We start from the raw sequence: 25,379 nt of genomic DNA on the forward strand, positions 1-25,379 counted from the left end.
AGAGAAAAAGCTCAGCTGCGCTCCGGCTGGGAAGGATTTGCGTTTGCGGTTTGAGAACCGGGTTTGATGCCTTGGAGAGGCTCCAGAACTTTCTGCTCAGGCTCAGGCTCTAGAGCAGAGGCTAGACAAGGTGAAGAGTAGATATTGATTAAAGGCCTTCAGTAGATACACCTTGGGCAGTCAGAAGCCTCCCAGAGGCTCCCCCCAAGGTGGAAAATGGTCAGGAGTTTTTCAGACAATTCTGAGTTTGGTCCATTTACATATCTGGGGTTAATGCTGCAATTACAGCTTCAGCTAATGAAGTCATTTAACCCCAGTTTGCTCCCCCACAATTCACTTGTTTGTACTTTTTGGGGCCTGAGGCTGTGGGGTGTCCTTGGATCTCAGGCCTAGAGGGATTGTTTTGTCTGACCAAAATGTGAAGACGGTAACTGACCCTTTATGAGGAGTTTGGAGTTGTGCACTAATGCAGGACAGGATTTGAAAAATGCAAAACCTGAAATCCTAAGGCATCAGTTTAAGCAACACAGAAGATCAGAGGCAGTGAAGTGTAACAATCAGTATATTTATGGTATTCCCTTGTTCCTTCTTCCCATTTCCATCAGCACTGGATTGGGAATATTATCAAAGGTTCAGCTGAAAAAATGCACTGATCAGAATCACTTTTAGAGCAGCACAGTGACAGCTCCTCCTTCAGTGCTGGCACAGTTTACCCTCATGCTTTGCACTCTCAGAGTTATTTAAGTGGAATTTCTCAGGTAAGTCATGGCTGAAGTCAGATTGAAACTTCACCTCCACTGTAATTTTTGATAATTTTAACACAGAAATTAAAATGAATTTTAAAAAATTAGCAAAAATTAATAAATGAGTAATAAAATAAATAAAATTTATACAAACAGCATCTAGTCCCATAAAAAAATTGAAGATTGTCCTTTCTCAGCACAAATCCACTCTGTCTTTCCCTTTGAGAGTAATAATTCTGCTTTACTTGATCATAATTCTGAATTTGAAAGTGTCTCCCATCACCTGCATTATTTCACTGTGCAGATGGTCAAGGATAGAAATTCTCTGAAGAAAGGCATTGACTTCTCTGAGGTGGAAACCTACAAGAAGTAACCTTGAAAAATTATAAAACAACCAAATGTAAAGATGCTCAAAATACCCTCTGATCACAGAATCACAGAATAATTAGGGTTGGAAGGGACTTGTGGGGATCATCTTGTCCATCTCTTTAATTTCCCCCGTGTTCAACCAGAACAGGATTTATTGCAGTAGTTTTGGCAGAGATTTATCTCTCATTTTAAACACTGATCTCACAGCTGCCCCAGCTCCAAAATGAAACTGAGTCAAGTTGTGATGGGCAAGGAACAATATTAATCAGCTAAAGCAACAAAAATATTTGGACAAGGCAGACTCTGGCAGGTCAGGCTATTTTGGGATGGTGTCAAGTACCTTTAACTCAATTAATAGCATTAATTACACCCCTGACCCAGCTTCCCCTTCAAGTCAAACATGACTCTGAATTTAACTGCTTTCATGAACAAGCCTCAGAAGTTTGCTGAGATTTCAGGTTGCAGCAAGAACAGCCTTGGTTGGCCTGGATTTCCCCCTTTTTCCTGATTTACTTTCAGTTACTGTGAGAATTATACAAAAACCTGTTGCAAAAATACGCAAAAAATATGAAACCCCACCACATCTGAGTTTATTCAGTCTTATTAAATACAGGAGTTCTTCTGTGATTTAAGGTGCATCTGAAAGTGTCAGAGACCTCCTCAGGACAGGAAACCTTTCATTAAACTCCTTTAAGCAGAGCTCCAGTTTATCCCTTCCCACTGCAGAGCCAATCCTTGGATCCCATCCTCATCTCTCTGCATGCATTGTTTTCATTAATTAAAAGTCACTGACGAGGACTGAGGTACTGCTCTGCAGTCAGATGCAAACCCTCCTTTCTTGGAATGCAGGGGAGCAGTAGTGGAAATTTAAAATAAAAAAATGTAGGCAGTCTCCAGGCAGCCTCTTGGCTACCAGAATCAAGTGTTTATTCACTTAATGGGTGTAGATATCCAAGATCTAAAGGGAATATTAAAATATAAATATATTAAAATATAAAGATATTCAAAACTGAGCTTGCTGCATCAGACAGAAATGGAATCAGACATCAAATGTGCTTCCCACAGAGGGACAGATAATTTCTGCCTGGGGTTTTGTCCTTCACAGGATGGTTTGACCTCACCCGTGATGGGCCTCACCTCAGTGACAGCAGCATTTTATTTCACTTTTCTGTGGTTAGGTTGAAAATGAGCAAGAGTGGAGCTCTTCTCACAGCCTAGAGCAGGTGAAATCCTTTGCCTCAGCTCATGCTCCTCGAATTTGCTGCTTCATTTTCTTGCTCCTGTGGACTGTGGGGGAAAAGGAGGAGTTTTAGACCAAAAATAGGAAATGGTTTTGTCTTTTTTAAAGATGTTGTGGGGGGAAAAAAAAAAAGAAAAAAAGAAAAAAAAAGAAAAAAAGAAAAAAAAAAGAAAAAAAAAAGAAAAAAAGAAAACCAAAACAAAACAAAGACCAAAAATCCCAAACAAACAAACAAACCAAAAAACTAAACCACCACTAAACCTCACCCAAAACCTACATCTTTTGAGGGTAAGGATAAAGACTGAAGTAAATCCTGACTATCCCCAGGAAATCTGCAGGAACAGGGTAAAAAAACCCAAATCCCAATAAAAACCTTCAAGAAATTGCTGCTGTTTTTCAATCTCATCCCACATCACCGTTTCCCTATCAGGAGGAAAACAGAGCTGCAATACCAGCGGTTTTATTTCTGGTTCTGCTTCACTGAAGGTTTTGCTGTTTGAGTTGGGTGATGTGGGCTCTCTTTTGAGCATTTTGATGCATTTTAATGGATATTTTAATGGATATTTATTGGGGATTTGATGAAAGTTGGCTTGCTACAGTTAGTTCTCTGCAAAAGCCTTCGAGTTGTATTATTTAGGAGGAAAAAAAAACGTGGTCAAACTTAGGCCTGGTCAGAGATCATGGCAAAAGGGGAAAGGAGAACAGAGCTTCCCTTGTAGACAGGATTTCCACCCAACTTTTGCAGCCTTGTTTCCTCCTCAAGCAGAGTCAGCGCTCTTGCATTTCTGCTGAATTTGGGACCTTTGGAAGCGACTTTTCCTTTATTTTTTGCATCTGATCTCCCCGAGGTTGTCAAGCGCTGCTTTTTTCCAGTGGCTCACTGGAGAACTGACAGCCAGGGAGCTTCAAAGCAGGGAGGATCTGCTTAGCATCATCATCTTCAATCCAAAGGCAAAGCCAAATCTGACATCTGGCAGCCGGCTTGGATGCGAGGGCTATTCCACATCACATCCACGGCAGCATCTGCCAAAAACGCCGTGGGCCAAAGGCATTTTTCTCCATGGAAAATAGCTCCTTTTGGAGGGATCAGAGCTTGGAGGATGATCGTGCCAAGCCATCAAAGCTCTGAAGAAGCACGTAGCAGATACAGCTGCCTGCAAATCAGATGTTTCTGCTTCGGGATCTGGTTTTGAAGCTTCTTCCACTTTTTCCCAGCTGGGCCAGTCATCAAAAAAAAAAAAAAAAAAGGAAAAAAAATCATTTCAGTGAAGGCAACTGTATTCTTAGCCAGAAGTTTTCTTTTTACCTTTGAACTTGCTGCTGTGGGCACCACAGGACCTGCTGGGCACTCAGTGGTGCTGTTGGACCTTCTGAACCACCTGTGTGAAGCCTTGTGCCACCAATCATGCCAAAACTCAGGAAATGAGGAAAAAAGAATGAGAAAATCAGTGAAAAAGCTCCCCAGGTTTAGGCAGTGCCTGTTGGAAGAAAGAAATGACATTTCACAAAGGGAATTCCCCTGGAGACAAAGAGGTCTTGGAGATCATTTTGTCTCACCTTTGTTTTTGGAGGGAGAATGATGGAGAACAATCAGCCTTGGGTGATTTGAAATCAGGGTTCAGACCAGGACAAGCACAGACTGAGATAAAAATATCTTCTCATGGTCAGGGGTTGTAGTAAGACCTGTTCTATCTTTGCCCTGTTTGATAAAGAGGAGGGAGAGGGACTTCTCCTAGGGGCAGAAAGTGACAGGACCAGGGAAAATGGTTTTAAACTCACAAAGGACAGGGTTAGGTAGGATATTGGGAAGAAATATTTTGCTCAGAGGGTGGGCAGGCCCTGGCACAGGGTGCCCAGAGCAGCTGGGGCTGCCCCTGGATCCCTGGCAGTGCCCAAGGCCAGGCTGGACATTGGGAGCACCTGGGACAATGGGAGATGTCCCTGCCATGGCAGAGGTGGCACTGGGTGATTTTTAAGGTCCTTCCAACCCAAACCTTCTGTGATTCTGTGATTTACAACCTGATTGTTCATCTCCAGCCCAGCAGGACTGGAAATTACAGAATTAAAGGTGACAAGGCAGAGGCCAACTGGTGGCTGTGGTGCCTCAGCTTCTTCCAAGTTCTCTTGGGCTCTGAAAATGGAAAAGGACAGCATTTTTTTCAGAGATTAAAGAAGAGCCAGAAAGTGAAAATATTCCAAACTACAGGAGGACAAACCCACCCCTCTTGTGGACACCTTAAACCCAGAACACCTGATCATGAAACCATATTATTTATGTGTCAGCAGCTCTCAACATTTACATTTATTTCACAATAAAAACACCAAATGTGGAGTTAAAATCAAGCACTGAACTAGACCAGTAAAATTCCCAAGCTATTCTGAAGCACATGGCTGAAACCTCGTTGGATTTGTGATCTGAAAGGGCCATTTTTCACCAGCTGGTGAGAACTCAGCTTCCTTCAGCTTCTACTCCTTGTGACAAAATATATACACAGAAATGGGAAAGAATAACTTGAAAGGTTACTGTTTTTAGGAGGGTGAAGAAGAAATTGGAACCAGATTCCTGTTTAAATTCTGGTATTAATTACGTAGTGCAACTCTCTCTGAAATTAATGGAGCTCCGCATATATAAAAAAAAAGGTACAATTGAGCTATTTCTGCTTCCTGTTATCCATGAAGGCTTTACCAGTCTATTACAGCACAGGGAATATTTAATTATTAATGGGCACAGTTACATCAGCAACCAATAGAGGGAAACTCCAGAACTTTTGAGACGTTGAATAGAGTTAGAAAAACAGAAAATCCATTTTCAAAAAGGCACTTAAGTGTCCAGGGCTTCCAGTGAACCTCACACTAAACAAGAGTTTGGGTCTAACCTGAGAAATTTGCTCAGTGTGTCATTTTTCCTTTAACATAAAACTTTCAAATGTGCCTTGGAGGAGCTGTTTAACTCACAAACTGTTCATAGGAGAGTGCAAAAAAAATTATTGCTCCTTTGGTACAGGAGAAAACCAGGGGCCTTTTCTCTCACCACTTGTAGATAGGAGTGAACAGAAAGGAAAAGCTTCATAAGCCAAGCAGAAAATAGTAAAAATAACTCAAATTGCTTCAAGAGTTCAGTTGCCATGCAGAAACTGAGGAGAAAAATGAGACTGCCCAATATATTTTAGAGGAAAAGCCTGAAGTAGACACCCTAGGCTCATACTCTTGAAAAATTAAGCATCTGGCTTCTGATTCTCTAAAAATACTCAATTTTTTCTCCCCCACTCAATGTTGTAACCTGCATTTTTATCATTATCTACCTTTATTACATGGGAATGTCTTAAAAGCAGAGATCCAGCATTGCTGAAGAGGTGTTTAAGAGATGTTTTTAGTATCCGACGTCAGCTTTTCAAAGAGAAAAGGCAAAGCCTTTAACGTGACCCACTCTGGGTATCACAAAGAGATTTCATTGATTACATAATGACATAACTAATATCTCCTCTGGATATTAAATATACCCCAAATAAATACCATGAGTTACAGAATCAAGAGAATTCTGCAGAATGAAAAGATCTTTGAGATCATTGAGCCCAACCCTGGAGTTGTCTGTGCAAGGACAAATGTCCAATGCACTCCCACAATGACAGGGAGAATAAATTCAGTTTATTCAGTTTATTTCTGGTGCTTATTATATGATTAAAATAATTCCACTATTTTAATCATGGAATCATTGATAGGTACCAACATTATCCAGCTTTCAGTAAATCCTCTGATAAATCTCTGGAAAGAGCTTACTTAAGGTAAGGAAGATTTTTGATTTCAGGTTGCAGCTCTGAACATTTATTTGGTTTAATTCCCCCTATTTAGCAATGATAACAATGTCAGTGAGTTATAATTACTGCAGAGGCTCGTTATCAGTAATTAACACGTCTTCTTTCCCCTGCCAGTCCCACTGTCCAACAGGAGGTACAACCAGGACGCTCTGCCCGAGGCCTTCCCGAGCTGCACGGCGCCCGTGCCGGGCAGGTACAAGGAGGATTTTTACGACTCCGGCATCATGAAACACAACAAAACCGAGCCCAGGATCCAACCCCCTGCCCACCTCATCAAAGAGGAAAACAAGCTGGCCTTTAACAGAGACCTGCCAGAAAAAATCAGCATCAACGAGGGCTCCTTCCCCAACTCCCTGCTGCCCAAATCCGAGTGCTGCCAGGCCAAAGCCGTGGGACAGCTGAGCCACCTGCTGCCCGTGCCCTCGGTCTACGAGCAGAGCAGGAGGATTTGCGTCAAAGACCCCAAATTTGGGCACATCAGCCACCAGCCAGGCAGCCTGGAGGAGCTGGAGGGCGGCGAGAGGATGAAGCTCGACCACGAGGCCGAGAGCGAGCGGCTGGTGGACGTCAGGCCCTCGGGCCAAGTCCCCTTCGTGCTCCTCAACTACCACCACGTGCTGGCCAAGCACGGCGCCTTCCCAGCCTCGCCCTGCGCGGCCGCGGGACACGCGGGAGAGAATTATTCCTACAGCTCGGAGGACGTCAACGCCTTCATTTACAAAAACCAAAGCCCCTCCTCGGCTTCTTCTCCAGAAACACACAAGGAATCTGCACTACCCCATTACATTGGGACTTCTGTAATTATTGCCAACGGCAGGTGACGGTACCACGGGAGGGTTTGAAGAATTAGAATTAAGAAGCCAAATGAATGATTTGCAAAAAAAAAAAAAAAACCCAACCAAAAAAACCCCCCAAAAAAACCCCAAAAAAAGGAAGAAAAAATAAAGCATGAGGAAACGCGGTGACATTTACTGAGCAAAGCTGGAGGGCAGTGAGGGACAAAGTGATGAGTTCCACCAGTCCCAGGGCCAGGAAAATCCCCTCCGTGCCCTGCCGTGCTTCGGCGTCCCAGATAAAGCTCTGGTGCCAGGGAAAAGCCAAGTGCCAAATCTTATATTTGTTATTTTATAGTGTGCAGCAAAAGGAAACGAGAGGTGTTATATGCAGAGGTTTATATGGAGAACATTCTTTTTTTTTTTTTTTTTCCTTGACCCCTCCTTAAAAGAAACTCGAGATTGTTTTTTAATCATTATAAAATATACGTTCTAGTTTAGGGGTTTTTTTGACAAATTGTGTGAAACCTCACCTCAGCTCTCCACCCAACCCCCTGACAAATTGACTTTGTTGAGAGAGTGGTGATTTTCAGCAACCACAACACAGCTGTACTACCCAAACAGAAAAAAAAAAAACTTATTTATTAATTACCAAAAAAGTTTTAAAACTAAATAAATCCGCCCTAAATTTGATTTATTTAACACAGATTTCAATGTTCTGAGATGGTTGCCACCACCATTTACGTGGACAAGGGACAATATGACAAATTAATAAGTACAAAGATAGGTATTACAGGGTTACAGGTCTTGTCATGGCAAATTGGGACAAATTATGGAGCAGGAACTAATTCCCCACAAATAAGAAAAGGAAACTCCTAAATCCTGTGTTTCCCTGAGTATTCTGGGGGAAGCCTGTGCAGATTTTCAACCCAGACAGTCACAAATACATCTTAATAACAGCACCAGAAATGTTTTCTTTATAGTCAAGAGAATAATGGACATTTATGCCTTATTTTGAATTTACCAGTAGAACTGTGGGCTTTGAAAGGTCCAGCTCTTAACACGCCGAACTTCCTCCGGCATAAATCCTGTTGTCAGCACAAAGGTAGGGCTGGAATTCCCTGATTTGAGCACTTCACAAATCCCTAACAGCACATTCGAAACACTCACATTCAGCCAGGAATAGATTTTCACCCCTTTATTTTTAATTCTTTGTAGAGGATGGATCTGTGCGAGTTTAATCGACAACACTCAGGTGGTTTTCAGCCACTTCCCCAGGCACTGTGAGTGGATAAAACAACAAATAAATGTTGTAGATCTCACTCAGCTCCATTTCTCACCCCAATTCAAGCTTAATTCAGAATTTTTCAAACTTTCTCTCATTAGACTCTAAAGAGAACTTCACTGAAAAACCTTGAGCGCCCTGGGACAGTGGAAGGTTCCCTGCCCATGGATGAGCCTGAAGGTTCTTTCCAATCCAAACCATTCCATGATTCCTTGAAGAAAATTCTTACCTGGTTTGTGTAATATGGAAAAGAACGCTCATGGATTGCACCTTGTCAGAAAAATCATAATGCACTACTCAGTCCTAAAAATTCCATGTTCTCCCTCTTTTCTGTGCAGCAATAATTCATCCCAGAATGGTCTGGGTTGGGAGGGACCTTAAAGCTCATCCACTTCCAAGATCCTGAAATGGGAACTTTCCATTAGAATATAATAATAAAGTTATTTCCTTCTGTGTATTAATATTTGTTGCTATGAGTACACAAAAATACTTTAAAAGCAAAAGCTTGAAAATAATTTTCAGAAGTTTTTTTTTAATTCCCTCCCGTTAAAGGTTAACAGAGAAAGCTTTATTATCAAATTAACGTTCACTTGAAAGTGAGCTTGAACTGAACGCTCTCAGTTGGCTTTTTCAGCTGCATGAAAAATACATTTTGTGCTAAACAGAACAAAAAAAAAAACCCCAAATCAACGATTACAAAAAAAGCCAAACCAGAACCAATCCAGCAGAGTCTCCACCTCTGTAACCTCGGTTTGTTTAATGCTGGAGAAGCTGGCAAATCTCCAGAAAAGCTGTAAATGTGGATTATAATCGTGCTGACCCCATAAATCAAAGCCAGGAGCCACCGGTTGCTTTTCCAGTGGCTGTGGCTGAGAGCCCTCCCAGCCCCTGCTCCTCATAAACGACCCCAAAATCCTGAAAAGATAATTATGCCAAGACTCCTGGGTTAATTTTCTTCAATTAAATGAAACCCATGCTCTACAAAGGAGCCACTGGCATGGCTGGCATCATTAAAAAGAAACCTGATGCCCAACCCCTCCTGCTGCACTTTCTCCCTCATTAGTGGCACTGCTGCATTTGGGTGTTCCTTGCTAGAAAAACAACAAAAATTAGGTTTTGCTTGAAAAAAAACAAAAAACCCGCCATCGATCTCTTTCAGCTCGGTGTTTTTCCACCTTGTTATTCCCATTTTCCACCTTGTTATTCCCACTTCCAGGATTTACTCCAGCAGCCTGAGCAGAGGAGGTGTTCCATCATCCTCCCCCAGGTGTTTTAGGGGAGGTGAGGCAATAATGAACCAATTAGGAATTCACAGCTGATAATGCAGGGGGAAGGTGCTGAAAAAAATGGCAAAAGCAAATGTGGGAAGGATTTATTTTTTTATTTTTGTTTTTTCCTGCCCCTCCAAGATTTAAAACAGCGATTCCCATCTGGGAGTAAATTCCACTGGGAGAAAAACAGCAGTTTTGGTCGGCTACCAGGGCATTGCCATCACAGTGGCAGAGTTTTAATAATGAAAAATGTTTTTAATAACAAAAAAAATAATAATTATGGCAGTGAAGGGGAATGGGAATTGAAATAAATGATGAAAAATAACTTCATTTCTCTTTAGCATTTGAGCCACTCTTTTGTCATGAGACTTCACAAGATTTTAACTCTCAGGGGAGTTCAGACCTGGCAAGAAAATCGTGGAAAGAGGGAGAAAGAGAGTGAAAGAGGGAATATTTGACCAAAATCATAGAAAATTTGGGTTGGGAGGGACTTTAAAGATCTCATTCCAACCCCTTGACAGTCAGGGAATCTTCCACCAGACCAAGGTAAAGCTGGAAAAGTGAATCCCAAATTGAAGTCTCCAAGTTTTGGAAGCAGTGCAGTGGAAATAAAATGAGGTGAGAAAGGCACAGATTTGTCCCCAGGTTTCTGTGCCCTGTGATTTGAAAAAGGAAATTTAAGGAAATTCAGCAAAATCAGTGCAAAATTAGGAAATTCATCACTGAAAGTGCCAATGAATGAGAAATCTGCCAGAATTTCTCCAGAAATCTCAAGAGAGGACAGAAATTGGGGTTTTTTTCAGCATTTCAGTCACACTTCAGAAACTCCACAGAGGAAATGTTGTTATTCCATTTTTTTCCTGAAGGTTAGATTTTGCTTTTTTTTTTTAATATGATGCAGATAAAAGCTATTTGGCAAGTGTAGGTGAAGAAGCACGCAACCCAACCAACCTATCCATGCTCAGAATTATATATGTATTCCCTAAAAATGTAAAGCATTTTTGCTTATTTATTATGTAAAACAAACCTGTTAAAATGTTAATAAAATCCTGTAGCCAAAGGAAAACTGAGTTGAATTCCTTTTTTTTTTTATATTAAATACAAAACAAAGTTATTTCACAAAAGACAATGCTGCATATTTGAAAATTTATTTCAAGCTGTGACACAATTCTATAATTGACAATTAATGTGCTATAAAACACACACAGACCTTTTTTTTTTTAATATATTGTATTTTTGCCACGTTGCATTTTAAATGAAGACACTTGGAAAATGCAAATAACGCAGAATGAGATGCTCAACACTCGACAATTCTTCCCTGCAGTTTTCTTTTCTCCATCATTTTTTGACCTCTGCTCTTTCCTGGGCCCAGATTTAATTTCTTTGGTGTCTGATCAAGGCAGCGCATCCCCAGCACCACTTAAACATGCAAATGTTTTTATCAAAGCAGTTACCCCCAGGAACCAGCACAAATCTTTCCCATGACAGATATCTTGATTATAGAGACTTCCAAAGGAGTTGCAAAAAAGGAATTTTTTTGCAGCTGAATCAGAGGAAGCAAAGAAACGAATTTTTGCACGGTGAAGCAGCAGCATAAAGAATTAAACGCTTTAATATTATTTCCAGGTAATAGCCCTTGATTTGTTGGATATATTTTAAAAAAAAGTAAAAAAAAAAAGCTCTGAAGTCTTATAAAAGCTTTACTAGAAGCAGGATGTGCTGGACTCTGAAATGTGAAATACATTATTATTACTTTTTCAAACCTTTGGAAGCAGCTTTGTTGCTGACTGGGCACGACCCACCCTGGACTCGCACACGTGCCAACACACCCAGGAGTTTTCCTATCAATAAACAACCCCCACAGATGTTTTCACCATGAGAAATGTTCTACCAGAGCCCCAGCAGGGGGGAAAAAATAAAAAAATGAAGTCCCAGAAATCCGGACATCGTAATAAATGAGTTTTCTGAAAGCACTTCATCAAGAAAATAGTTTAAGATATGAGCTCAGCCTTGCAATGGAAGAGGTGTTTTACTAATCCGGACAGCTGAACGAAATGAAACATTTTCAGAGCGTTATTCCTGGGCCTGGAGCTGCCTGGATCTCTCCATCCCCACATCCAGGGACACCCCACACCACATTTGTCTGTCACACACGGAGAACAAGAAAAACCAGGATTTTCCTGCGAAAAATGTTGCGGCTTTCTGGGCACGCCGCCTTCGGCAGAGGAAGAGTCGGACTCTTGTGCTTCCCATCCACCTGACACAGCCAGGGATTCTCCAAGGACTCATCCACAAGGAATTTATCCTGGTCCCATGGGAATTCTCCTTGTCTTGGTTTCTTCTGAAGGGAAAGCAACAAATCCTTCATCCAAATCCAGGCTGGAAGGCTGAGACAGCAGGAGAGGCCACTGAAAAGGCGAAGTGGTTCCCACAGCACCCCCTGGGCTCTGGCACATCCAGGCTTGGGCAAGGAAATTCCACTCAAGTTTCTTCCCAAGGCAAAAATGTTGGGAATAACTTGACAACTCCAAGTGAGAACAGAACCAGCTCATCATGAACGCAGCTACAAAAGGACCAACAGCAACCAGGAAACGTTGCAGCATTTTGATATTAAAAAATCCTTCTGCTGCTGCTCAGCCACTGAAGCTTTACAAACTCATCCTGCCCTTCCAAAATTCCCATGTTTTATCCTTTTCCTCACCTTTTTTTGTCCCTGGAGAAGGCAGTTTGAAGGGAAGTTTGAAGGGAGCCATTCAAACCTCAGCCTGAGGCACGACCTGGCTGTTCAATCCCTCCAGGCACTTCCCAGTCTGGGTGGAACATGAACAAAACCCAGAGGTGCTTCCTAAGGGCAAACCCTAAAGCTGAGACAGTTTTAGCTACAAATTCTGGGTCAAGATGAAGTTTTGTAAAACTCTGTACTTGCAAAAGCAGCACCAGAGCTCTGCCTCCCTGCAGCTGCACAGTTTGCTCATGAAGGAAAAGGCAGAAAATAAACGAGGATGCAGCAGGAAGATGTGAGTGTGCATGTGCACACCCATTTTTTGTAGATTATATATAAATATATGGGTTCTTCTTATTGTTGAGGCTTTATTAAGCCAGACTCGAGTTCCAGTTGATTACAACATGCATTAAAATTGAATTCTGATATCAAAGCTGCCAAAGGTTCTCAGCCCAAAGCAGTTTTGAAAGCATCTGGTGGGAAAAAGCTGAATTTGGTGTATCACTTCAATGATGGTAATTAATAATTAATTGTGTGCAGCTCTAGGAGATGCTGATGTGCAGCCTTATGTGATTTGGATTATGGGTGAAAAAAAAAAAAACCCAGCAGGGTTTGGACAATCAGGCAAATCTTCTGTGAGATGGAGCATAACATCCTCTATTTAACAGGGACAATTTAATTTCTACTCTTGCTGCCAAACCACCTAAACCCTAAAATGTGAGGATTGGTCAAAATTACCATTACAGACAAGTTTCCTTGTTTTAAGACTTCCTGGCTTTGGAGCTGAAACAATCTAAAATGTTTGGATTGTTAATGAGGTGAACTTTAACCTAAAAACCCCATTTCTGGCTAGCAGAAATTGGTTTCCTTTCTGGAAACCAATCTGGCTGATCCACCACGAAGAGAAGAAATTAAGGTGGCCACATCACACCTGGGACAAACCTGCTTGGCTCAGAATTATTTGAGGGGCTGTGGTGGCCAAGTCTCCTTGGGAGGGAGAAAACCCCACCAAGCTCCCACGTGGCTGCTCCAGGAGAATTCCCAGGCTGTTCCCCCCACCTGGAAATGTGCAGGCAGCCCCAAAAATGAGCTGCTTTCAGGCCAGCAGGTGTTAAAGCTCTTGCTTTTAGTGCTTAGCAGCAAAACCAGACATTGGCTTGGGAAAGGGAGGTGACAACAGAGCTACGGAGGAGAATTTGGACACGGGGGAACGGTGTGATTTCTCTTTTTCACTGGAGCAGTTGTTTGCAGCAGGGAATTCCATTTATTCCCTTTATTTATTCACTCAACTTCATTGAAATGGTGATATAATTACCACTAAATTCTAAATTAATTAGAGGTTCCATCCCCTGAGATGGGATTCTACAATAACCTGGGTGTGACATTACTCCAGTGGGATTTTCTTCTGGGAGCTGAAACCTCTTGGAAAATTGTGATTTAAAGGACAGATGAGCTGCTTTACTCAGATAAAACTGACTGGGGAGAGCAGAGTGCAAATCCCTTGGATAACCAAGCTCAGCTCCTAAGTGCTGATGGAAAACTCTCCCAAAAACTCAAGGCAGCCATTAAGAGTTGCAGACCTGAGATCAAAGCACAGGTTGGTAAATTATTGTAGAGGTCTACACAGAGAAGAACCAAATCAGCAAGGATCTTCACTCAGACCTGGAATTAAGCACAGTGGTGATCCCAGCAATTCAGGAATATGTGATGTTCCAGCTGGTTTTAGTGCAGACAACACAGAAAAACAGAATTTAGTTTAAAAAAACACGAAGTAAAAAAGTAAATACTGTCCTGCACTGTGCTAAGTCACACAGAAACAAACAACAAAAAAAAGGAAATATTGAGCCACTTCAGTCTCTCCAGTATAAGGTGTAAATGAAGAGAAAGTTCTGTTCACTACAAATATTTCTTGGCAATCAGTCTCCTTGCAAAGAACAGATCCTTAAAAAGAATGGCAACAGAGGTGTGTTTTAAAGTTAACTAAAAGAATAAAAGCCTTCAGCTGTGAGATCACCACCTCTTTTCAGCTGCTGAAGTCACCCATGGCAAACACAAAGCAGAAAATCAGAAGGAAAAATGAAACTTTGGGTTACCCCCGTCACCTTGAGGTGACAGTGGCCAGGACTGGAGGTCCCTGTGGGCTGTCAGTGCTTGGGGACGATGAGGTTCCTCAGCATGTCAAAGGAGTTGCCATCAGGGTGCACAGACTCCACGCCTTTGCCCTCCTCGTGCACCTGGAGGTATCCATAGTCATCAATCCCAACAATCCAGGCCACCGGGCCCTCCTCGTGGTGGAGCCGGACCTGCTTCCCGCTGGGATGGAGAGAATTCTGTCAGCAATTCATGAACAGCTAAAATTGGTGCCTTAGGATTTCAGTTTTTATATTTTTCAAATCCTGTCCTGCATTAGTGCACAACTCCAAACTCCTCATAAAGGGTCAGTTACTGTCTTCACATTTTGGTCAGACAAAACAATCCCTTTAGGCCTGAGATCCAAGGACACCCCACAGCCTCAGGCCCCAAAAAGTACAAACAAAAGTGAATTGTGGGGGAGCAAACTGGGGATAAACTACTTCATTAGCTGAAGCTGCAATTGCAGCATTAACCCCTGATATGTAAATGGACCAAACTCAGAATTGTCTGAAAAACTCCTGACCATTTTCCACCTTGGGGGGAGCCTCTGGGAGGCTTCTGACTGCCCAAGGCCTTTAATAAACACCCACTTTATTCTTTTAACCTTGTCTAGGCCCTGCTCTAGGGAGCCACTCCAAGGCATCAGAATCACCTCAGAGGACTCACCAGAATCATTAAATGGATCATGGAATGGTTTGGGTTGGAAAGGACTTTAAAGATCATCCCAACCCTGACACCTTCCACTGTCCTGGGCTGCTCCAAGCTCTGTCCCACCTGGCCTTGGGCACTGCAGGGATGGGGCAGCCACAGCTGCTCTGTGCCAGGGCCTCCCAACCCTCACAGGAAAGGCTTCACCCTTGAACAGAATATTTTATTTCCCACCTCACTGCTCCTTTCCTCAGAGTGACTTGCAGCAGCATTTTCTACCTGCTTTAATTTCCTTCTGTGCAACGGATGGAGTTGGAGTTAATCCAAGCAATCTGTTGTTTTTCCCCCTGCTAAAAGTACAGCAGCTCCCTCCATCTCAAACCAAATCATTGCCAATTCCCTTTGTTTGGAGATGATACATGTAAAATACCTGGAAGCATTCTTGAACTCGTGCTAGTCACTGATTTATTATGTGCTACTTTGATTCTCCCTTAAAAATGTGCATCCGGCTCGGGGGCGTATTTAAATTATTCACTCATATTAAAGGGAATTCCGTGGAAAAAGACAAAATATCCATGAGTACTTCCACCAATCTTATAAAAAGAAGCTTTGTGAAGAACAGAATTCTTACCTGTGTACCCAATACTTATAGTACTGGGGAAGAACTCCATTGGGCCCCTTCTCCTGAAAAATCTCGATGAGCCTCTCCAGCACAGTCACAGTCCTTGCAATGAGACAATCTGCACTCAGAGGCTTCAGCTCTGTCCCCTCTTCCCTGTTAAACTTTGCAATGAGGTCATTGATGCAGATGGTGGGGTTGCTGTTATTCACATTAAATCCAAAGCCTGCAGAAGACAAAGAGAAGGACAGGATCAAAGAGACAAACTCAGCCTAATTCACCTGCTCCGTACAATTATCCCTTGGGATGGCTCCCAGAGCTGCTTTCACTCTGTCTCTTACACCTTGGAATCTTCTTACTCCTGTAATTACAACTCTCAGCTCAGATTTTGCTCCTTGCCCCCAAAATGCCTCCTCAGAATCACAGAGGCAAATCCAGCACAGCCTTTCAACCCCACCCCATCAGAGAGGGCTGGGAGAGGATAAACTGTGCCTTGGGTCCAAACCCATCCATGGGAGACATTCTTTTAGTCCCTGGAAGCCCACTCAGGGAACAACTGATCCTACCCCAAAATGGAGTTTTATCTCCCAATATAAAATTTAGCTCAGAGCCCTTTCTGTTTACTGCAGTGAGTTGAGTGCCCTTTCCAAAAATCCAGACTTTTCACTCAGCTGATAAGCCTTGTTTGGCTTGCTGGGGAAAGCCCAGAAGATTTGATTTTAACTTTGTAAGACTCCAGTTTGCCTAATCTATCTCACCACAGCATATCCTTTAGAAGCCTCAAGCCTCTCGCTGATTTCTCCAGCTGGAATTCCCAAATTCTGAGTTGGCAGAATGCCTCCCTTGTTTAAACACGGCTCTTGGGGCCTTTTCTGCAGCCTGCTGAAACAGGCTTCGAGGGATGTAAAGAAATATATTGTATTACCTGTTTATTTTTTTTCTCCTAATAATTTGTTTTTTGTTTTTTTTTCCTTTCCTCAGACATTTGGGATAAAATCCCCTGTTTGTCAATCAGGTTTGGACATGATGCAGCTCCATCTGCAAGGAGGTGCAGATGTCTTGATTTTTAAATTTGCTATTAATAATTAATAATTTGTGTTAACTTTGAGGAGAAGGATCTCTTCAGAGAGAAGGAGTTTTTGATTTTTCACAAGCCAGGGAATGCACACAAACAAGGCACGGTGATCCCAGCACACCAGGCCTGCGGAAATGAGCTGAAATGGGAAACTGGAAAGAGATAAAGGAAAATGAACTGGAAAACGCAACGAGCAGCGCCAGCAAATCCCAACTCAGCCATTCACACTCCCATGCAGTGCGAGGGAGGAGAGACACCGTGGCCACTAAGGGGGTCACAGGGCCTTGGGGTCCATCAGCAGCCTCAGGATCACCGCTCAGCAATCCCAAAAGTGGGACACAACAGCCACCCTGGGACGGGGAGCTCAGCTGGGAATTCCCAACGCCTGGGAATGGACGCGGCAAAGGGGAAAAGGCAGCCAGGAAATTTGAGAACCACGAGGTGCTCAGGGCTCTGGGGGCATCTCTGCAGTGTCCAGGAGAGAAGTGAGCACTCAGCAGTGGCCCTGCAGTGCTGATGTGGCTGATGGATGTTCCAGTGGTGGATCCATGAGGATCTGGACGTGCCTGAGCAGAGGCAGAGCAGCGTTCGCAGGTCACGCTCGCTGGCTGTCCCCTGCATTCCACTGGTGCTTGGCTCCTCCGCCTGCTCCGAGTCTGGCCCTCGCATTAATGGTGAATATTCTTCTCAGAACTCCCTCTCCAGAAGTCCCAACACCGGAAAGTTCCTCAATTTTAAATTTCAGATTGAAAAAAAAAAGCCTTTTGGTTGGTTTTTTTTCAAGCTGTGTTTAAAAGTCTCGGTGTGAAGCGCGTCATCTGCAAGGCTCCAGCAGTGAAAACACAGGTTTGTCTTTGGTTTTACTCTCCTGAACTCCTTCTTGGAGCAGTGACACCACAGAGATGATCTTTGATTTTCATCATTATCCTCATTTATGGGAGATTCCTGGGAATGCCACAGAAAGAGAGAGTTCAGTGCCTGGAGGTGCCCAAGGAAGGGCTGGACGTGGCACTCAGGGCTCTGGGCTGGGGACAAGGTGGGCATCGGGCACAGCTGGGACTCCATGGGCTGGGAGGGATTTTCCAGCACCAGGGATCCTGAGATTCTGTCTAGGGAAGGATCCTTCATGCCTGTGGAGAAGGGGTGATGGATCTGACCCACCTCTCCTGTTGGGAAGCTGAATTCCCATCACTCCCACTAAACACAAAAACTCAAATGTCATGAGGCCCCTCTAGGATTCCCAGTGAAACCCTGGAATGATGGAAAAGGTCCTTGGATTCATATGGAGCAAGCAAGTTTCAATTTTAAAAGCTCCAAGGTGAAGACAGACTGATGAAAATGGACATTTACCTGTACCTCAGACCTACCAGATGACACCTACGGATATCAGAGAGAATGGATACAGAAAGTCTCCATTTGAACTGGAATATTTGGATGTTTAGGGTAAGAATCAAAAGGTCCAAACCAAATAAGTGCCCAAGAGACCCTTGATAAAATGAACTAATTTTGGATGTGTTTCTGCTCTCCTTGTGCTGAGCAGGCTGTAGGAAAACACGGAAGCTGTAAAGGGTTGATGGGGCACAGAGAGATTTCTTAAGTTTCGGTGCAATTTCCATTCTGTTCATGTCGATTATTTAGAAAATGAAGGTATAAAATTGAGATGGAAATGTTGTGTCTGGGCATGTTTCACAGGATGAGGTGACTTCTTCAACTCTTTTCTCTCTTGCACCTCTAAAATCACAGAACTTTGACAGAAACGACATCATGACCACTCCGTCTTTGCAGGATACTTGTGCTACATTCAAATATCAAATATCATCTTTTTCTTTACCCTTTTAGACTTGCTAAGGAATTTTCTTTCAATTTCTAGACACAGCAGAGAGACAATTACTTTTGGAACCGGGATCTGGCTGGTTTCTAAGCAGAATTGGGATGCTGCTGATCAGGGGAAAAACTTCCTTATCAAATACCAGGATGATTCTCAGACTAGAGATGATAAAGAACACCTCAATAATTAAAAAATGAAAACATTACTCTGTGTATGTAGCTCTTCTTCTGATTTAAAAGGCATGTTCTTCATTTAACTATTGGTCATATTAAAAAAAATACATCATTTGGAAAAAAAAGGATGGAGTTTCAGTGTATTCCACTGGCTTTGCAATAAATCAAGGAGAATAATTTCCCTCTTCCAAATAATGCTCTTCCTTTGAACTCTGCTACACCAATCCAGATGCTTGCATTTATGTTTTACTTGTCAAGCATATGGAATTATTAAGAAGAATGAAAACATTTACTTTTTGTGCTTCCTCTGGATTTAACGTCGTGCTTTATTTCCCTGTGCCTGCTGTCATTATTTGTTCTCATCATTGCCATTTTTACTGATACAGACACTGATAACAAAATCCTCCAGGAAAAAAAAACCAACCCAGCACAGAAAAGCTTCAAAATAGACATTTACCAATGAGAATATGAAATGTTGTTTCAATGAGTGTTGAGTTTACCAGAACTCCACCGAGCTTCATCAGATCGCTGTAGTAAATATCATTTGGCCACTTCACTCGCAGCTCAATGTCCTGAAGAAACAAAACCAGACATTTAGAGATGTTTAAGGCTCATTCATCACTCCAGAGTTTGTAGAGAATCATGGAGTGGTTTGGGCTGGAAGGGACCTCAGAGCCCACCCAGTGCCCCCCCAGCCATGGCAGGGACACCTGCCACTGTCCCAGGAGCTCCCAGTGTCCAGCCTGGCCTTGGGCACTGCCAGGGATCCAGGGGCAGCCCCAGCTGCTCTGGCAATTCCATCCCAGCCCCTGCCCACCCTGCCAGGGAACAATTCCTGCCCAAGATCCCAAGATCCAGCCCTGCCCTCTGCCACTGGCAGCCATTCCCTGGCTCCTGGCCCTGCAGCCCTTGGCAATTGTCTCTCTCCAGCTTTCCTGGGGCTCCTTCAGGCCCTGCAAGGCCACCCTGAGCTCAGCCCAAAGCTTCTCCTGGCCAGGCTGAACAATGGCAGCTGGGCCAGCCTTTCCTGCCAGCAGAGCTGCTCCATCCCTCTGCTCATCCTGGAGCCTCCTCTGGGCTCTCTCCAGCAGCTCCAGCTGCTCCCTGGGCTGGGAATTCCAGAGCTGGAATCTCCTCCTCTGCAGGTGGGGTCTCACCTGAGCAGGGCAGAGGAGGAGAATCTTCTCCACCTCTTTGCCACACCCAGTGCACCACAGCCAAGTTCTCCTCATAATGAGAATCTGCTGAAGTGCTCCACAAGCGCTACTGAAAATGCAACCCTGCCTGAGGAACCTTGCAGGAACCAGCCAAGGAGACAGTGACATCCTGAATTTTGGAAAGGAAATTCAGCAGACAGGAGAAATCCCCGTTCCCAACCACATAAATACTTTAGAAATGTCCTAAAGCTTTCCCTGCCCTCGAACACAAACCGAGCTGTGTGACAAGGTCCCAGCCCCACAGAGCAGCTTTTGTTGAAACCACAGGGCTGAGCTGAACTTTGCACTGGCTACTTAAACACAGAGAGAAAGCAAATGTGCTTCCTGCAGTTTGAAACAGTGCCCGTGACTGCTGCATCTCCAGGGACAAATTATGGGAGGTGCTCCAGGCCTACAAGAGTCTCCTTCCCTCCTGTTGTAGGGGATGAAATCCCTTTACAGGATGTGTGAAAGCTGCACCTGGGTCCGTGTCTACTTTCCTGACAGATTTAAAGGCCAGGGAGGAGTCCATGACACGTCCACTGACAGGAAATACTACCTGATTTTGCTATCAAAGCATTCTGAGGGAAAGTATCACCAACTCATATTCATTATGGAAAAGAGCTCGGCTCCTTGCACTGGGGAAAGGTTTATAGGAGACTCTGGAGGCTGGGAGGTAGGACACAGTGAAATGGTGTTCTCAGTGCTAAAAGGGCTTCCAAAAGTGGAAACACACACCTGTAAGACACCAGACAGTAGCTCTGTGACTGAAGTGACAACAAGCAGCAAGAACAACTGAGGCAGCTGGGTGTTCTGATGACTTTGGCACGGAGTGGATACTCCAGGTACGACAAAATATGCTGGAAATGGAGCACGTTCTTGCCTTCCCTCACTAGAGAGACTCTGCTCTTCTCAGAATGGGAGAGCAAAGCATCCTCTTGATTTAAAGCCCATTTCCATCCTCAGCACTAACATCTGACAAGAGAACTTCCATCAGAGCCCTCAGATCTGCTCTGGGAGGGCCCACAAAGGCCTTGGTCGCTGCTGGTTCAGCAGAGTCAGTAATTGTAGCCATCCTAAAAACCGTGACTGGCTGATAAACTGAGACATGGACCTTCTGGAACCAGCCCAGAGGAGGCTCCAGGATGAGCAGAGGGATGGAGCAGCTCTGCTGGCAGGAAAGGCTGGCCCAGCTGCCATTGTTCAGCCTGGCCAGGAGAAGCTTTGGGCTGAGCTCAGGGTGGCCTTGCAGGGCCTGAAGGAGCCCCAGGAAAGCTGGAGAGAGACAATTGCCAAGGGCTGCAGGGCCAGGAGCCAGGGAATGGCTGCCAGTGGCAGAGGGCAGGGCTGGATCTTGGGATCTTGGGCAGGAATTGTTCCCTGGCAGGGTGGGCAGGGGCTGGGATGGAATTGCCAGAGCAGCTGGGGCTGCCCCTGGATCCCTGGCAGTGCCCAAGGCCAGGCTGGACACTGGGAGCACCTGGGACAGTGGGAGGTGTCCCTGATCATGGCAGATGTTGGAATGACCTTTCAGATCCCTTCCAGCCCAAACCACTCCATAATTCCATGACTTTGTAGATTATCCCATTGTTCTTGGCTGCTGCAGTTGGCATGACTGGACATAAAGACATAAAGAGAATAAAGACATAAAAGCCTTGCAGTACTTGGGTCTAAAGGGGAAATTCAAGCACTGAGTTTTTGATAAATTTTTAAATTTTCTTGCTGTAACACATTTGGGTCCAGGCCCTGAACTCTGTTTTGCCCCCCTGCCAAGGGCTGATGTCCCCTCATGTTCAGCAGATCTGTCCCGCTCACAGAAAGCTCTTTACTGTCCAAATGCTCAGTACAGTACACACATTTTTTACATCAATATTTCATACTTCAGTCACCTTTCTCCTCTTCAACAGAATAAAATTTAAAAATGCCACAGTCCACCAGGGCAAGCACACAGAAGCAAAACCACCTCCATTCATAAACCAGCTCTTTTCCCAGCCATCTCCGTATTTTATAAAACCAACTCTTGTCCCTTCGTTTTCAAGTGGTCAAATTATCCACTCCAGCCAAATATTTTATATTGCAAATTTTAGCCTGAAGCATTTTGTTTTTCCAGCCAGGTTATGAAGCACTGAATTTAGAAGGTTTTAATAGAAAGGCTGACAGACCCTAAACTCCAGCAAAGCTACTGGGTGCCACTATAATAAAGTTCATGTGTAAATGTGTATAAGTCATTGATTTTCTGTAATATAGGAAACATATGCTTCAGTTAACTACTTCTGTAAAATACCAAAGTTTTATAGTTAGCAAATATTAGGAAATGGTAACATTAAAAAGGAGATATATGAGGTGATAAAGAAGACTGGTTCTTCATTTTAATACTGATGACAGGACACTTGATTCCCTCTTGAGAGCAATTCTCCTCAGTTCTTGCTTTAGAAATCAGTTTTCAACCTTAAACAAGGGTTGGAAAAATCCTTTAAAAGGGATAAAGTGACCACTGAAACAGCACTAACAAAAAAGCAGAAAAGGATTTGTCAGTTTTACTCATTTTTCCCTCCTCCTTATTCTCCTTCAAAATCAAACCGAATCAACTCCATTGCTGGGCAAACAAAATTGACTTTTTCTTTATTGCTGAGGATTGAGGCTTAAGTTTCATGAGATTAATGAGTGTAGTACATTTGATCAGCTCAGCAGAAGAATATTCATCCCATGGATATTGGATTTCTTCAAATATATCAGTAATCAAACATTAGCAAGGTTATGTTTAGGTTCTCCTTAGTGCTGAAGAAGTGAATTATGCATTCAGCCTTTCCACACAGAAAAGACACAGCTAAAATCTGAATTTCATGGCAAGGGGAAGCAGGAATTTGGAGATGAATTAGTAGGACATACCTCATATCCTGGTATGGATCTGACTGCCTCTACCACTGCCAAGGACACCAGGTGCTGGATAAAAGGAATTCTCTGGCCTAGGTTGGAATGTAGAGGGATGGAGATGTGCAGAGTGCACAGGGCACAGCCCATGGGACTGAGCCAAACGTTTCCACCACGACCTGGGCAGGGAGAGGAAAAAGGGTAACTTCAACTTGAGGAAAGAGTGTTTATAAAAAAGATCACTTTGTGAATGTAGGCAACAACTAAAGAAAAAGATTTAAGGGTATCAATCCAAGAATGTACCAAAGTCCTTTAATGGAGTTTCCAAACTAACTTTGCAAGAAAAAGGGTTAAAGTGCAAAGGTTTTTCTTCAAAAAACCTGGATTTTTTTAATATTCCAATGCCTCTAAGTGTTCAAGACCAGGTTGGATGGGTGTCTGAGCAACCTGCTTTTGTGGAAGGTGTGGCAGGGCGTGGAACAAGATGATCTTTAAGGTCCCTTCCAACTCAGGCCATTCTATAATTCTGTTCTGAGGTTCTGAAGTACTCAATCTCCCGGCATGTCCTAAATCCCCTGCTTCCAGGGTTTTCCTGGTCTCTGCTAACAGAAACTTAGATCTTTCGAAAGATCTTGCTTTGTTCAAGTGGAGAACCGTTTGTGAAGATGCTCTGTGAGCACCCAGAGATGCATCCAAACCCTGAGCCCTCCTGCACTGAAATCCAGGGAATCATCCTTTCATGGATTTGTGCTCGGAAAAGCTCCTTGGGCCACACACTCTCCTCCTCCAGGAGAATAAATGTGGCTTTTAAAGAAGTGCCAGCATTTTTCTGGGCAAGAAACACGACTTGCTTACATTTATCTGCTCAGGCAGGTCCTGCAGACTCAATCTCAGAGCAGTCAAGCCCCAGTCTTGTTCCAGTTAACCCAGTTTCAGTTTTAATTTGGAGCTCTGACTCGTGTTACACTGAGTGTAGTGATGGCAGTTTTTGTGACTGGCAAAACTTTTTTGGCAGGAACTAGGAGACCACTAAATCATTTCTGCAAAAGCCACCAAACATCCTGAAAATGTTTACTTTGGTCTCTTATTAACTTTTGGATTTTCAGTTTGAATCCACAGCCTGAGCGGGAGAAGAGGACAGGCATATTCTATAGATTGTATTATCAAAAATGTTCATAATGCATCTTAAAATGTTCTATTTTGTGTATTTGATACAGATTTATTAGTAAAATAAGGTAATTTACTCACCTTTCCCTTGTGTTTGTTGAACAGCCACTGCTATTAAACCCATCTCCTCAGGCAACTCGAACATTAACCTGCCAATTAGGGAAAAAAACCAAAAACCTCACAAGCTTATCAGCTGCAACACTAAGCTACATTCATGAAAATCAAGGCTGAAAGAGCAGGTAATATTTTATGTTAACGTTTTTCAGTTAACCTTTAGTTCTGATCCAAACCCATTAGAATATTAAAAAACGATGGGCTGAAAAACGAAAATGTAAAATGTTATTTTATCTGTTAGGCTGAAATAAGTCAGAGCCACAGTTCATTTAAGTTTTCTGATAACACAGGTCTTGTATTTCTTCACTTTTTCCTCAAGAGCTCATTTTTTTTTTTGGGTGTCCCTATCTTCAGCAAGTGACAACCAGCAATTCTAAACATTTGTTTCTACTTACAGCGAATTTTTTGTTCATACTACAAAATATAAGAGCAGCAGTTTCTGATTATTTAGAAAACCAATATGGTGGCAATAAAGCAGTTTAAAAGATACACTATCCCCTGAGAACTAATTATGATTTAACTACAGTAAATAAATCTACACCTTCTGAGAGCTCTAGAGAACACTGGCTTATTTTAGGCTTGTGTTCTGCTTTTAAAATAGTTTCACTTAAAAGAATACTAACTTTCCTCTGGGGATAAGTAGAAAGTGCACTTTAACACCATGAAATGAGTCAATGCTACACAAGAAAAGAAAAGAAAAGAAAAGAAAAGAAAAGAAAAGAAAAGAAAAGAAAAGAAAAGAAAAGAAAAGAAAAGAAAAGAAAAGAAAAGAAGAGAAGAGAAGAGAAGAGAAGAGAAGAGAAGAGAAGAGAAGAGAAGAGAAGAGAAGAGAAGAGAAGAGAAGAGAAGAGAAGAGAAGAGAAGAGAAGAGAAGAGAAGAGAAGAGAAGAGAAAAGAAAAGAAAAGAAAAGAAAAGAAAAGAAAAGAAAAGAAAAGAAAAGAAAAGAAAAGAAAAGAAAAGAAAAGAAAAGAAAAGAAAAGAAAAGAAAAGAAAAGAAAAGAAAAGAAAAGAAAAGAAAAGAAAAGAAAAAAGAGAAAAGGAAAGGAAAGAGGAAAGGAAAGGTGCGGAAAGGTGCGGAAAGGTGCGGAAAGGTGCGGAAAGGTGCGGAAAGGAAAGGAAAGGAAAGGAAAGGAAAGGAAAGGAAAGGAAAGGAAAGGAAAGGAAAGGAAAGGTGCGGAAAGGAAAGGAAAGGTGCGGAAAGGAAAGGTGCGGAAAGGAAAGGAAAGGAAAGGTGCGGAAAGGAAAGGTGCGGAAAGGAAAGGTGCGGAAAGGAAAGGAAAGGTGCGGAAAGGAAAGGTGCGGAAAGGAAAGGAAAGGAAAGGTGCGGAAAGGAAAG

General features: G+C 43.0%; 2 protein-coding genes across 3 annotated transcripts in view; one reads left to right on the forward strand and one right to left on the reverse strand.

Moving 5' to 3' along the window:
* Positions 1-7,974, forward strand: part of SIM2 (SIM bHLH transcription factor 2) — a 53,852-nt gene extending 45,878 nt beyond the window's left edge. Inside the window, exon 11 of the mRNA XM_005526563.2 lies at positions 6,282-7,974. Coding sequence (XP_005526620.1) covers positions 6,282-6,988 — 707 coding nt within the window. The 3' untranslated portion in view covers positions 6,989-7,974. The remainder of the gene's footprint in view (positions 1-6,281) is intronic.
* Positions 7,975-8,123: 149 nt separating this feature from the next.
* The window catches only part of HLCS (holocarboxylase synthetase), a 114,499-nt gene continuing 97,243 nt past the window's right edge, over positions 8,124-25,379 (reverse strand). For both annotated transcript variants that reach the window (XM_005526562.3, XM_088051214.1), the window contains 5 exons: positions 24,010-24,077; positions 22,780-22,940; positions 19,152-19,266; positions 15,631-15,844; positions 8,124-14,531 (listed from right to left, as the gene is read on the reverse strand). In XM_005526562.3, the coding sequence (XP_005526619.2) occupies positions 14,363-14,531; positions 15,631-15,844; positions 19,152-19,266; positions 22,780-22,940; positions 24,010-24,077 (727 nt within the window). In that variant the 3' untranslated portion in view covers positions 8,124-14,362. The remainder of the gene's footprint in view (positions 14,532-15,630; positions 15,845-19,151; positions 19,267-22,779; positions 22,941-24,009; positions 24,078-25,379) is intronic.

Source organism: Pseudopodoces humilis, chromosome 2, assembly GCF_049639895.1.
Source record: "Pseudopodoces humilis isolate 2021_Gansu_Grassland_sample_001 chromosome 2, ASM4963989v1, whole genome shotgun sequence".
Classification (NCBI taxonomy): Eukaryota; Metazoa; Chordata; class Aves; order Passeriformes; family Paridae; genus Pseudopodoces; species Pseudopodoces humilis.